Below are 14230 nucleotides of genomic sequence, written 5' to 3'. Positions count from 1 at the left end.
TCATGACGTCTTCAGTGTTTCAATCCAGAAGATGAACTGTACTTAGGAAAAAAATGGACCTGAAAAATTTTCACCAATCATCAACATCTTAATGCCAGCTTTTTCATATGTGCGTATTCGTACCACTCTGAATAGTACTGAATTAAGAAAATATAAAGATTCATCTCATTTCCAAATAGAATGCTATGAAAAATTTTAAAAGACTTTAACATCTTTAACAAAGGAGTTAAAACCTTTGGGATTACATACTTCAAGAACATGGGGAAAGAAATAACTTGTAGGAGATTGAGAAAACAATTAAAAAGAAAAATAGGAAAGAAAGAATTAACTTGGGAAAATAATCTTCCTAAAATTTTTAGATTAAAACGTCTGTTTTAATCAGCTACTTATTTTTAGAATCTTCCTCAAAACACATAACATTTCTCTTGTTTTTTGGGCCTGGTTTTTTACACACCAACTTTATGTAGTGTTAACAATTATTATTAATTAATTTTGTATTAACAATTGGGAAAACCCCAAATGAAATTTGGTGTTTCAAAAAATGTACCTAGTTTCTTATGTGTAAATATCATGACTTGTTAAATGTTTCCAAGGGAATTTCCAAGGTATATATGGAATTACAGCATCCTTGTTCCAGATTATTTCACCCACAGGATTTAACTCTATTTACAAGGAAAGTTACTAAATCAGAGGTCTTAATGATTTGTGTCAGGGCCTTTGCTGTTACAGTCAAATTCAAAGCAGGATGGTGTTGCTTACTTGTGAATCTCTTGCAGAAATTTGCTTTAAATAGAAACCTATTTATAGAGACAGTGAAACAGTTCTAAGTTGCTAATAATTTAGTAACAATCTTGTTCAAACATGAATAAATTTTCTTATTTAAGTAAAACTTCCTAGTAAACTTGCCTCTTTCATTTCAAATTATAACATGCAAAATATATGTTTTATCATTACATAAAAACATTTATGCTCTGGGTTAAAAAAAAAAAAGGTGTGTGAATCAGCATGAGGGGATTCTAATTTGAGTTAACTTCTTACAATACAGAGACTAAATTTTTGAAAATTCATGCGATCGGTCACTATCTCAACCAAAAATTGACCTGAGTATCTAACCTGGATATCACTTTCTCTGAGAAGTCTTGCCAGACTTCCTGCCAAGGTTATAGTCCTTTCCAAACACATTTGTGGCACCCGCTCCCTGACTGACTGCTGACTCTTTCCCAGCCCTTATCCCATGTTTGTAATTGTTGAGTTATCCATCTTCTCCATTAGACTGTAAACTCAATGAGTTTACAAAGATTGTATCATCTTGTTCATCACTGAATCCCCAGTTTCCAAGTCAATGATGGCAAATAGTAAGCATTCAGTACCGTTTATTGAGTGAATAAACAGCAGTTGCTACCATTTAATGAGTAGTTATATGCTAGGCACAGTGCTACAAAGTTTACACTTACCATGTGGTCTTAAATTCTCACAATAAACTCTAAAATCCTGAGTCATTAACTGACCTGCCCAAGGAAACACTACTTGTAACTAGAAACCTGGACTCTCTTTCTCCAAAATGCCTACCACACAAAAGGACCTACCTACATTGATAACTCAGATGAGAACTAGCGTTCTCGAAGCCACATCTGCAGTCTCACATGTATCATGAACATTCCACGCCCAGATCTTTTTAAATGCTTCTTCTCCGCTGCAACTTTCCAGATGCCCATCCTATCTTCTCTGCCTCTCCAAAGTCCAGCTCAAGTCTCACTTCCTCCAGGGAGCCCTCTGCAACTACTCCAATCCTAAGTGTTTACTCCTCTCCTCCTATAGAACTCACTGGCTGAACAATCATCCAGATAATAATAACAATGATTAACATTTATTAAGCACTCACTACGTGCCAGGCACTGCATTAAGCACTTCGTATACACAATCTCATTCTAATTTTCACAACAATCCTGTCAGATAGGTACAATTATTTCCATTTTACAATGAGGAATTGAAATGTACAAAGACTAACTAACTTGTCTAGTGAAAAAGCAAGGGACAGAGGCAAGCCTGGAACCGTGCTCTGACTGGCTCTAGGGGCTAGGCCACACTCTTGTGCACTGCTTGTACTTTAACCAGTGTTTTGTCTCCCAATGCATTCTCACTGTGAACTCGCACTGTGCCATGCTTTCTTGGTGGGCTCATAAAATATTTACTGAATGACTAAAGGACTAAAGTTAAAGATCACTTGTTGGAAAAGAATACACTTAAGAAAACACTACATATATTTCATCTGATGTTTTAATTCCTAGTGCAGAGTAGAGTTTTAAGGAATTGCTGGTCCCAAAAATCATCATTAACTCAAATATAATTTTAAAAGAAAATGTTGCATTCAAATTCTGAAAGATGACTTCCATTGAATTAATTAGTTAAGGTAGATGAAACTTTCTTTCCTGACACTGCCCTTTATCCTCTTGGAATAAATCTGCCCTCAAGGATGGAACTGACTGGAATTTAAAAGATATTAGTCCCTGGCAGATAACCTCACATAGACAAAGGCCCTCAACAAATGTTGAATTGTATGGAAGGTGTTTTATTTATCCTTTGGAGAAGCTGTACTAAAATGATCCACTTCAGAACTACTTGGGAGGCCTGATTTCAGACGTGTGACATGTGGCAACTGGCTAAAAGAATAGATTCATTTCAGAACTCTTACTGGCCAATCATTTGTATGCTGAGGGAAAACTGTCATTTGTGAAACAGGAGGCAAGAGTTACATTACAGTTTTTGTTTTTGATCAAGCTGTGAATTTCTCTCCTAAATTCAAAATGCAGTCTATCAGCTTAATAACACATCTTCAAATACTGATCTTTGAAAACATCTTAGTTGTATTTCATCCTTGTTAAGTAGTTAACAGGAAATGTGAAGAAACCATTAATTGAACAATAAGGAAAACTCTACACTTAAACCCCATTTAAATGAATATGTATCTGGTTGACCCTAAAAAAACATTTGAAGGCTGATCCAACTGAATCAAGAAACCTAGGAAGGGACTTCCCTGGTGACGCAGTGGGTAAGAATCCTCCTGCCAATGCAGGGGACACGGGTTCGATCCCTGGTCCAGGAAGATCCCACATGCTGCGGAGCAACTAAGCCCGTGCGCCACAACTACTGAACCTGCGCGCTCTAGAGCCCACAAGCCACAACTACTGAAGCCCCCGTGCCTAGAGCCCGTGCTCCGCAACAAGAGAAGCCACGGCAATGAGAAGCCCGCGAACCACAACAAAGAGTAGCCCCTGCTCGCTGCAACTAGAGAACGCCTGCGCGCAGCAACGAAGACCCAAGGCAACCAAAAATAAATAAATTAATTTAAAAAAAAAAAGAAAGAAACTTAGGAAATAATAATACCAAAACGGTTGAGAAAACATTAGAGATTCACACCATGACACAACTGAAAAAAGGTCATGTCAGCATCTGCATATAGGACTATCTCCCATCTCTGTAGAATCCTGATAATTATAATTGCAATACTGTATCAGAAAATGCTAATTGGGCATACAAATTAAAAGGAGTACAGAGAAAAGTTAATGAAATAAACTGAGGAATGGTAAGATTAGTACACAGAAAAAAATGTCAAGCAAATAAAGAAACAGAACTGAATAAATGTAAACCAATCTTGGGCTAGGAAAAAAAAATATTCCTCAAATACCACAAAGATGGCTTATTCAGCATTACATATGAGTTCATTCCCAAGAGAATGTTAAAAGGGGGAAAAAAAAGTATGCCAAAAATTTTTCATAAGATTTAACCTCTTATCAAGGTAAACTGGGAAGTATCACAGCTGAAAACATTAATGCTAAGCAAAAACATTACTTTTCTAAATGCAGTGCATTAACTCCTAGGACCAGGTGAATATAATCCACTCTTAACTTTTGCTCACTAACCTCAGCAAAGTAGAGGACCTGCATATTACAGAGCCAGAGTCAGACAATTTACATGGATAATCTGGTAGATGCTAACATATACAGTTATAAAAAGATAACACAGACAGAGAACACAGGCCTCTGAACAAAAATGAGTCTTTACTGGGAGAGCATGAAAGCCATCTTTCTTTTTCTAACTACTTATTTCTGTAAATATCAGCCTGAATTAGTAAAGAATATAAATAATGTAATAAATTTTTATCCCCAATTATCTCAGTATTTAGCTTATTGAGTGTTAAAAATTAAATGATTCTTGGTACTTTAAGTTAAGGAATAATATAAAATGTAAATATCACTGTTTTTTATAAATTTCAGTTAAATTCTTAAAATAAGGTGCTGTAGATTGATTGGGTACAAGCCAAGAATGGAAAATTAAAAGTCGTCTTAAAGTCTAAAACTGTCATCTCCCTCATGAGTAATACTGCTCTTTATATATGAAAAACCCTGTCTTGCTTGATTTGATACACTCATTTTTCTCAAGAACTTGCAGTAGAGCTAAAATGACTCAAACATTTCCCCCACAGCACTTAAAATAAAAATTGTATCGAAGTTTTGTTTCCATTACTGAGTTTTAAAAATCCATTTTATTTTTATCTGACCATAAGAACTGTTCTATTGCAATTGGGGTTTTTTTTTTTTCCTTAAAGTTGTGTAGATTTGAATGTGCTGTATCACTCAAACTGAACAGAGAAAGAGAATGCCATTTTTAAAACTAGAAAAGTAACACGTCTAGCAAAATTGCACTTGTTACGAACTTCACAGGGTGCATTTTTCAATTTGGGTAATTCTGCCAGTGTAAAGCAAAACAACCTGAGTAAAGCAACTCGACCCCTTTCACTGAAACAGCAGGAAGACATTTTCCTGTTAGTTACTTCTCTTTTATTAGTGTTAGGATATTTGAGTAATGTCTCCCTATGCTTGTTTCTAAAACCTCAAAGGAGGGTACAATTGCAGGAAAAACGACGAGCTTCCAGGAAAGGAAGAGATGAAAGGAAACAGATGGTCCCGGTGCTGTGTGAGGGCTTGGAAGCTGTCTAAGGCGCCCTCGATGAGACCCTCCAAACGCCTATTTCACATCAATCAGTAAGGTCCAGCTGAGTTCGGCCGCAAGGCCTGTGAAAGCAAGAGCTGGCCAGACTACGAAACTAGGTCGGGTGGGCTGCTTCCTCGCCAGAGCCGCGCCCCCGGCAAGAGCACCCCTTCCTTCCTCCCCACCCCGCAAAACAAAACAAACCCAAGCAGTGTTAGGCCGTTTCTTTTGTCTTGGTCAACGCTAACCACTTGAGGTTAACGGCCAGGGAGACGGGGGAGAGCACTGTGGCCCTGCCAGGTGCTCCTCGACTCCCCTGTCCCCACCGGAGGAATCGGGCGACCCCCGACCCGGGCCGGGGGGCCGGTCCTGCCGGGGACCCCCGCCCACCCTCCTGAGCGAAGGAAAGGGCTCCACGCCGGCCCGGAGCAGGAAGGAGAGCATGGGGGTCCGCTCGGAGCCAGGCGCGAGGCCCCGGCGCCCGCAAGACCCCGCGGCGCCCGCCCCGGGCCTCGCCCCTCCGCGGGGCCGGGGACGCCGAGGGCCGGGCCGAGGCCGCCGGGCTCTCCCGGGGCCGGCGGGGGAGCGTAGGCCGGCCGCCATCCCCGGCCTGTCGTGCGCCCGCAGCCCGAGGCCTTACCGCCTCCACGGCGTGCTGCAGGATGGAGGTGAACTTGGAGAACATCCTGTCCCGGGACTGCAGCAGTCTCTCCCGGGACGACCTGGAGAGCTCCTCGATCCGCCGCCGCCGCCCCTGCTGCGGCTGCCGGGGCCGCTCCAGAGTGAAGGCCGGTGCGCGGCGGGGAGGACGAGCAGAGGGCTGAGACGGGCCCGGCCCGGCCGCTTCGGGTGTGCGCGGGCGGCGAGGCGGCTGCGACGTGGCGGGCGGCGAGGAGGGCGTTCCAGGCGGACTCCGGGCCCGCGACACTCCGGCGGCGGCGGAGGCTCCGGCTCGGACACGGTGGCAGCTCGGCTCGGGTTCCTTCCGCCCGCTCTGCCCGCCGCGGCCTGCAGGGGGCGCCGCCGCGGCCCGGGTGCGGGGGGGCTCAGCCAGGCCAGGCCGGCCCTGCGCCGGTGGGGGCCACACGCCGCGGGGGCGGGAGAGGCACCGAGAGGCCGCGGCCTACCTGGGGCGGGAGTTGGGCCTGGGCGCAGCCGCCCCCCTCTTCCGGCGATAAGGTCATTCTTACGTTTTAAAAATTCAGCCGTTCTCACTCACTTTGTTTCTCCGATGGAGGTTAACCTGCCGATTTTGTATGAAAACGTAGACATGTATGTATATAAAATTCAGAGGTTCGTCTTTTAAGGGCAGATTTGCAAGACCGGTAAGAAAAAGCACAGTATTCCCAAGGCAAACAGGAACAGTGGGTTTAAATGCTAAGAATTAGAACAAATCAACTAATGCAGAGGAAATGGCTTTGCTAACTGTAAAACTTTATTATTATTTTTATTGTTGTTGTCGTTGTTAATAGTTTTATTTAGTTATTTATTTATTCAACATTAAAACAGGAAGCCCCAGATGGACAAATGGTAAGATGATTCAGTTATTAATTTGTAACATGTTTGATAGTTAGAAAATGTATTCAGTATAGCATTTTCTATTCAGCTCATCAGTTGATACTGGGAAACATCAGTGAGGGAAAAGAATCAGAAGGGGTTCTAGGAAATGCATAGGACAGATAAGTGGAGCTACAATGTAAGCGCTCGGATGGAGGCTTCTTAAAATACAGTGCAACAGTATATTTGTCAAGCCTTGAAGAAACAAGATTCGGGCCGGTAAAGTTTAGGTTGGGTTGATACAGATTATGAAAATGTTCATATCCTGGAGAACTTTGTTTTTGCTTGTATTGGCATTTTATCAAAAGAACCACTAAATTCTTGATAAGATGAGGGTGGAGTAAGTGTTGCACAACCGGTGATGAAAATATGTATTTGTAACTGAATTAGTTGAACAGAGGAAAAAGGCAGAAAAAGTAGCATCAGTGCAGGGTGGTGTTTAGGGCCAGTCTCTGGAGCTGGGTAGCCTAGATTTAAATCCCAGTTCGGCCACTCACTGTGGCAAGTTGTTTAACCTCTTTGTGCTTTTAGTTTCCTCATCTGTAAAATGGGAGTAGCACCTACCTCATGAAGTTGTATGTAAATTCCTTAATATACGTAAAATACTTTAACATGCCCAGTCCATAGTAAGCAATGCATGGACAATTATTATTATTGTTGTTATTAGTAATAGTAGTATTTAACAAAATAATAGGGCCAGAAATCAAGATTTAAGGAGGAGACTTTAACTAGTCTTGTGTTCTTTTCTCTCCTGTTTTTGCTACCTCTGTCCTTGGATAGCAGGTAAATTTGACCTTAATTCCCTGTATAGTAGCCCCCAGAATGCTGGAGGCAAATTCTGTCATTTGCTAAAGATCGAAATGTGCTCCTTATCAAACTGTAGCTAATTGTGTCTGCTTCAACCAAGAGTACATACTGTTTATTATCATTATTATTATTCAACAGTTTAAGATGGTTAGTCATATTATTAACTAATTATTTTCCTGACCTAATTGACATACGTTTATATGGTGTTTTGTATTTTCATAATACCTTACAACCACTAATTGTATGAGGAGGTCTGTTTAAAGCAGGCTTACTTAGAGTTGTTTGTATTTGACAATGCTTGTCTTTTGTATACTTCATATAAGCACAATAAGATATATGTTTTGCTCTAGATTAATATCAATATTTAGGATGACGATTCATCTATTCGATATGTAGCTTCCAAGACATGCAAGTTGGACTAGAATTATAATAGAGCGGTTACTCTTATTTACTCTCATCCTAGAATGACACTAACATTATCATCAGCCTTATGCATGGGCAGAGTTGAACCTACCTCAACAAAGTAGCTTATGACTTAAGAAAGCATAACAAAGGCTTTCCCGGGTCTCCAAAACACTTAGATATAGGTGCCTGAAATTCCTCAATTAGAACGTTATTTTTTCATTCCTTTGGCTTAAGGCGAATAAGAAACTTAGTCCCTGCTTAAATTAAAATACTTTGGGGAGAGATTACACATTAAACTCTTATCATTCATTACACCTGAGGGTGAATGAATTTGTTAAGTTCTTTTCTGAATAAAGTTTAATCAGCAAGGACACAGAAAAATCTATGAAACTGAAACTTGGTTGGGATGGAGTTGAAGAAGAAAGAGTTAGAGGATACCCACTTTCAAAATTTGGCAGACTTCTGGAGATGTTCTCTATATATTCCCTCTATATATAGAATTCAGCAACATTCCCTTTCCAAATGTCACTAAAAATTACAGTAAAGAGATTTTTCAAATTACACACCCCAAAAAAGTACACATAAATTAAGAGATAGCAATACAATTTTGAGAATTGGAAAGTAACTGTAAAGGAGGTAACTGATATGACTGACATAAGAAAGCTGAATCCCAAGGTAACAATTAAGGAAACCAAGAACAAAAGTGATATGTCAGTACATTCACAGAACCTCTCAATGGCTCAGGAATTGGTAGCATTAAGTACCTCTGGAAGTAGAGGTAAAAGTGGGACTGAAAATAGGATGGATTGAAAGTTTGTTTAGAACTGGATAGATGCATCCCCCCCTCCACCCCGCCACCCCCCCGCCCGCCGCCACGCCACAAGATTGGCTGACTTCCCCTCTCCCACCCTGGAATAACATTAGAGACTTTTTCCCAGAAAGGGAGGGGTTCCATACTGAGAGAAGAAAAGAAGAAGGAGAAGAAGAAGATAAAGTGAAAATAAACCTTGTGAATGTTGAAGACACATGTCCCCAACCCTCATCCTGCACTTGGCTCAAAATGTAATCATCAGGCTGATCCTTCCAGGTAGAAGACAGGAAGGGTCCTGTCTGGAGAATCCGTTTAATCCAAGAGAAAAGACCCAAAGGTCCTGCAGAGGGATCCCAGACAAGTCTTCAGTGCAGCCCCCAGTTGACAAGCTCTATCCACATGCTCAGAGCTTCAGTTTCTTCATGCACCTCTTTTAAATAGGATCACACAGCCCCGGGGTCATCAACAACTTGAGGAAAGCTTACAACATTAAAGATAGAACCCAAAGGAAAAACAGGACAAAAAAGAAACTGGGAAGAAACAGAGTTGCTTACATTGAACAGATAGGAAAAGATGGGAAGAAAACTTAAAAAAACAACTATTTTAATATCCTCATTAATATCCTTAGAGAGATAGAAGAAGATGTTACATCTGTAAAATAAGAATGGTATGGTATTTTTTAAAAGCATCATTTTGGAAACAATAAAGAGACTCCTAGAAATCAAGAATATAACACATTTTTTAAAAAATAAGGGTGGAAAATAAAGTTGAAAAAATTTAGCAAGCTTAGACTAGAGCAAAAAAGAATGGAAAATGGCAGGGAAATTTTTTTTAATTAGAAGGCCAGTCCAATGGATCCAACATCTGAATAATTGGAGAGAATAGAGGGAGGAAATAATTGAATATATTAATTAATCGATATAATTTTATAGATCTGAAAGACATGAGTTTCCAAATTGAGAGGGTTCATTAAACACCAGAACAATGAATGAAAACAGACTCGCTCTAGAGGGCATTATTGTGAAATTTCAGAACAGTGGGTTCAGAGAAAGCTCCTACAAAACTTCCAATGAGGGGAAAAAAAGAAAACAAGTTTATGCAAAGAATCAAAAATTACAATGGCATCATACTTTTCAACAACAAAATGGGATGTCAGAAGGCTTTGGGGTAATGCCTTCAAAATTCTGAGGTAAAATAATTTCAATCTAGAATTCTATACTAAGAAACTATCAATCAAGTGTAAGGGTAAAATAAGTCATTTCAGATGTGCAAGGTGTTGAAAATTTTTCCTAACTTGCAGTCTTTCTCAGGAAGCTGTCAGAAGATGTGCTCCATCAAAACTCAGGGAGTAAACCAAAGGAAAAAAGATAAAGGAATCAGCTAACAGAATCCACCATAAGGAGGTAAAGGAAATTCCTAGGATGATAGTAAAGCAGAATACTAGGAAGACAGCTATGCATCAAGATGGGATAGCAAACAACCAGTCCAAATTGGAGCAAGTCAGAAGAGAGTCCCTACAGAAACAGACTTGCTGATATAAAAGACAAACTAGTGGTTACCAAAGCGGGGAGGGAAGGGGGAAGGGGCAAAGTAGGAGTGTGGGATTAAGAGGTACAAACTTCTATGTCTAAAATAAATAAGCAACAAAGGTATATTGTATGGCATAGGAAATTATAGCCATTATCTTGTAATATCTTTTATTGGAGTATAATCTGAAAATACTGAATCTCTATGCTGTACATGAAAAACTAATAAAATATTGTAAATCAACTATACTTCAATTTAAAAACAAAAGAAGAGATTTCCTCAAGAAGATGGAACTGGTGGATAGCCTATCTATGTGTTTGAGCAGATTTATCAGATAGGAGGAGAGTGATAATGAATTAGTGATAAATACAAAGAAAACTAAGCAAAGGAAAAAAAAAGCTAGATCATTGTTAACACCAGGAAAAATATTGTGTAGAAATGTGTAATCATAATATACCCATGGCTCAACTGTAAATAGTGCTTACATAACCATAATAATGTAAATACTGATCTAATTAAAGATTATGGTATTGCTGCTGTACTTAGGGAAGATGAAAGGATGGATGTGTGATGGGTGGGGTGGGGTGTGTGTGTGTGTGTGAGTGTGAAAGAAAGCTAAATCTTTATCATCTGTAGTCAGGAAACATTAGGTATTGTTTAAACCCAAAATATCAAGAAGTAACACTATAAGCATATTATTTAAGGAAAGGAAGTAATTAACAAAAGAGCCCACCCAAAGCATTGAAAGAGGTTGCCTCTGTGAAGCCGGAAATTGGGAGTTTTGGAGGAAGGACAAGGGCTTTCATAACAAACCTTGTAAAAACCTCTTGACAAACTGTATACTAGTATAACTGATATGACCAAAGTTTGTTTGGCAAAGGGAGAAACTAAAGGCAAGAAACCATTTTTGGTGCAGACAAGAGATTGTAAGGGTTCATAACTGTGTAAAATAGGAAGGAGATGGTAGACTTGAAAGATGAGGTAAGAGCAACCAAATTGTGTAAGTGATTAAATACAAAAAGTGAGGAAGAAAAAGTAGTCAAAGATGTTGCTAGAGTTTCTAGCTTGGATGAAGTTAGGTGAAGATGCCATTAATTGAGATAGGGACTATGGGAATGTAGAAAGATAGGTTTTTTTTAACATGTTAGGTTTGATTGCTTATATGATGACATCTGTGTGAGGATGTTGATTATGGGATGATTAATTTGGAATAGAAAGTCAAGAGAGAGATCTGGGCTGGAAATAAAGATCTGAGAGTCATCTCTTAGAGATGAGATGCTAGAATAAATGAGGTAGTTCAGTGTGATGGTATAGTGAACAAAAAAAAGAATGTATGTAAACTTCAGGAGTCACTGAATTTAAGGATTGGGAGATAGAAGAGGAATTCACTGAAAAAAGCAGTTAAAGGGATAGGAAAATACATTATGAAGTTCAGGAAGAAGTGAGTTTCGAAATTAGGAGGCTGGTTCAAGATAGAAGTAGCATAGGCTTCATCTCCTGAACTCAACCCTACAGCTGCCACAGAAACAAGAGAGAAGCTGATAGATTCCAGAACCTTATATAAAAACTGTGAAAACTCCTTAGCAAGTATAGCAGATACCTCTAGTGTCCATTGTCATGTTCCTTTGGTCCACTTCTGATTGCAGCAGCAGCTGATTGCAGTTCTGTGCAAGCTCAGACAGCATCTCACCTCAGTCTCATTCAGCCCTCTTCAGAACTTCTGCCACTGAAATCTCTGTGTAGGAGAGCCTGCTCCTTGCAAACCTGTGATGGAGTTAGAACCCATGGGGACAACTCTTAGCCAATGGGGGATGGAAACTGGTGGATAACGACTCCAGTGTCCTGTCTGATTCTGGAAAGCAGTTCTAGGAAGTATTCTGCACACTTCTCAGGATGTCGTGGTGGGATCAAGTACCCACTGACCAGAGTGGTGACCTCAGTAACCCTCTGATGCTTTTCCTTCTTCATTCTTATTCTCCTCACTTCCTCACTTCCTGTGATCTGAAGTAAATTACAGTCAAGTCTTTGTCTCAGGGTCTACTTTTGAGGAAACCCACTGTGTGTGGGAGTTAGAGTGGAAGAAGCCTGGAGGGGAAGACCAAGTGCCACAAATTGGGTCCAGACTAAGGGAAATATACCTTTACCCCATAGGCTAGGGAATTACAACAAAGGAAGCAATTCCTAGAAATGATCAGTGCCTATTAGGTCCAGCTGCATATGACCAAAAAAAAAAAAAATTTTTTTTTTCAAATAATAGTTCCTTAAAAAAGTTTCTTTCTCTCAAGTAAAAGTTTGCCTGGTAGGCTGTCAGGACTCTTTAACTTTCCACACTCCATCCAGTGCTGCCATACTCAAGATCAATTCATGGTCTCATAGTGATGCTGGAGCTCCAGTTACCCTTTTGAGGGCAGTAGCAGGAAGAAGCAAGGAGAAGAGCGATTACCTCCTCCCTTTTAACGAATTCTTTCTGAAAGTTCCACACTTCTTACATTTCATTGGCCAGAACTTACATAACCACACCTAGTTTTGGGGAAAGAAAGTTGGGAAATGTAGTGTTTAGTTCAGAGTAACCAGCAGAAAAATAAAAAGTATAACTTTCAAATTCAGTACAAAAAGTTTGCTCAATCCAATGAAACGTGGGAAAGAAAAAATACATAAAAAAGAAGCATGAAAAAGAGAAAACTTAAAATAGGTCTATTAATTATAATAAACGTAAATGGACTAAACCCACCAATTGAAAGCCAGAGAGTCATACACTGGATTTTTAAAAATATCTGTAATTGACTCTTGAACAACATGGGTTTGAACTTCAAGGATCCACTTATATGCAGATTTTTTTCAATAAATATGCACTACAGTGCTACATGATCCACAGTTGGTTGACTTCATGGATACAGAAACACAGATACAGCAGGATGACTGTAAAGTTATACACAGATGTCCCACTGCTCAGAGGGTTAGCGCCCCGAAACCGCCACATTGTCAGAGGGTCAACTGTAGTACCATACTTTCTAGGAGAGGCACATTTAAAACAAAAGGGAAAAGAAAGGCTGAAATAAGGAATAGAAAAGTTATACCAGGGAAATATGAATCAAAGAAAAAAACAGTAGCAATTGTATCAGACAAAAGAATTGAAGTTGAAAAATGTCACAAGAGCTAAAACATATAACTATTGGTAAAATAATAATAGACCAATAATATAAATATACCTGATATTGACAAAAAATATGGTATAGATAAAATATATAAAACAATAACTCACATCACTACAGAAAGAGATAAACTATTGTACTTCGAGGTTTTAATTCACCTCTTACCTACGCAGATAGATCAAGCTCTGAAAATAAGCAAAGATATAGGGTATTTGAATAACATGATTAACAAGCTCAAGTTAAAAGTTATACAGAAATGTATACCCATGAAAGAAATCATACTTTCAAGCATACCTGGAACATCCACAAAATTTGATTACATACCCAGCCACAAAAGAAGCATAAGGAAATTCCAAAGACTCAATATTCATTCTTTAACCAAATATTTATTGAGCAACACACACACACACAAACACACACACACGCCCGCACACACACACAGCAGTTATATCCTAATGGGAAAAACTAATAACAAACAAATATATCATAAAATTTCAAGTAGTGGTAAAAGCTTTGAAGAGAATAAACTAGAATAAGGGGAGAGAAGATGATTTGGTGAAGTCTTATTTTAAATAAAGTGGCCCAGGAAGTCTTTTCTGTGGAGGTGTCATACGAATGAAGCAAGAGAATTAGCTATGCAAATAGAAGAGTGGTTCTGGCAGAGAAAACATCGTGTGCAAATGTCTTATGATATGAGAAAGAGTTTGACGTCTCTGAGGAAGGCCAGTGTGGCTGGAATACGTAGGTGTTTGAGGAGAAAAAAAGAAAAAGTTGAACATGCAATTAGGGAGGTGGCCAGGAGTCAGATCACAGAAAGCAGTAATTCTCAGTGCTGTCAAATTCAAAGGGCCCCTTTTCTTAACGGAAAAATGTTAATGAAAGTATTACAAATACGGAAAAGTCATATGTGTACACCTTAATGAATTTTCACATAGTGAACCACCTGGGCAATCAGTACGCAGATCAAGAAAGTGAGCATTAC

General features: G+C 39.5%; 1 protein-coding gene across 1 annotated transcript in view; it reads right to left on the bottom strand.

The window, feature by feature from the left end:
* The window catches only part of FHIP2A (FHF complex subunit HOOK interacting protein 2A), a 33114-nt gene extending 27153 nt beyond the window's left edge, over positions 1–5961 (bottom strand). The window contains exon 1 of the mRNA XM_024121258.3: positions 5630–5961. Within this exon, the coding sequence (XP_023977026.1) occupies positions 5630–5674 (45 nt within the window). The 5' untranslated portion in view covers positions 5675–5961. The remainder of the gene's footprint in view (positions 1–5629) is intronic.
* Between the last annotated feature and the right edge of the window lie 8269 nt (positions 5962–14230).

This window comes from Physeter macrocephalus, chromosome 20, assembly GCF_002837175.3.
Source record: "Physeter macrocephalus isolate SW-GA chromosome 20, ASM283717v5, whole genome shotgun sequence".
In the NCBI taxonomy this organism is placed as follows: domain Eukaryota; kingdom Metazoa; phylum Chordata; class Mammalia; order Artiodactyla; family Physeteridae; genus Physeter; species Physeter macrocephalus.
This window is presented reverse-complemented; position numbering and strand designations above follow the sequence as displayed.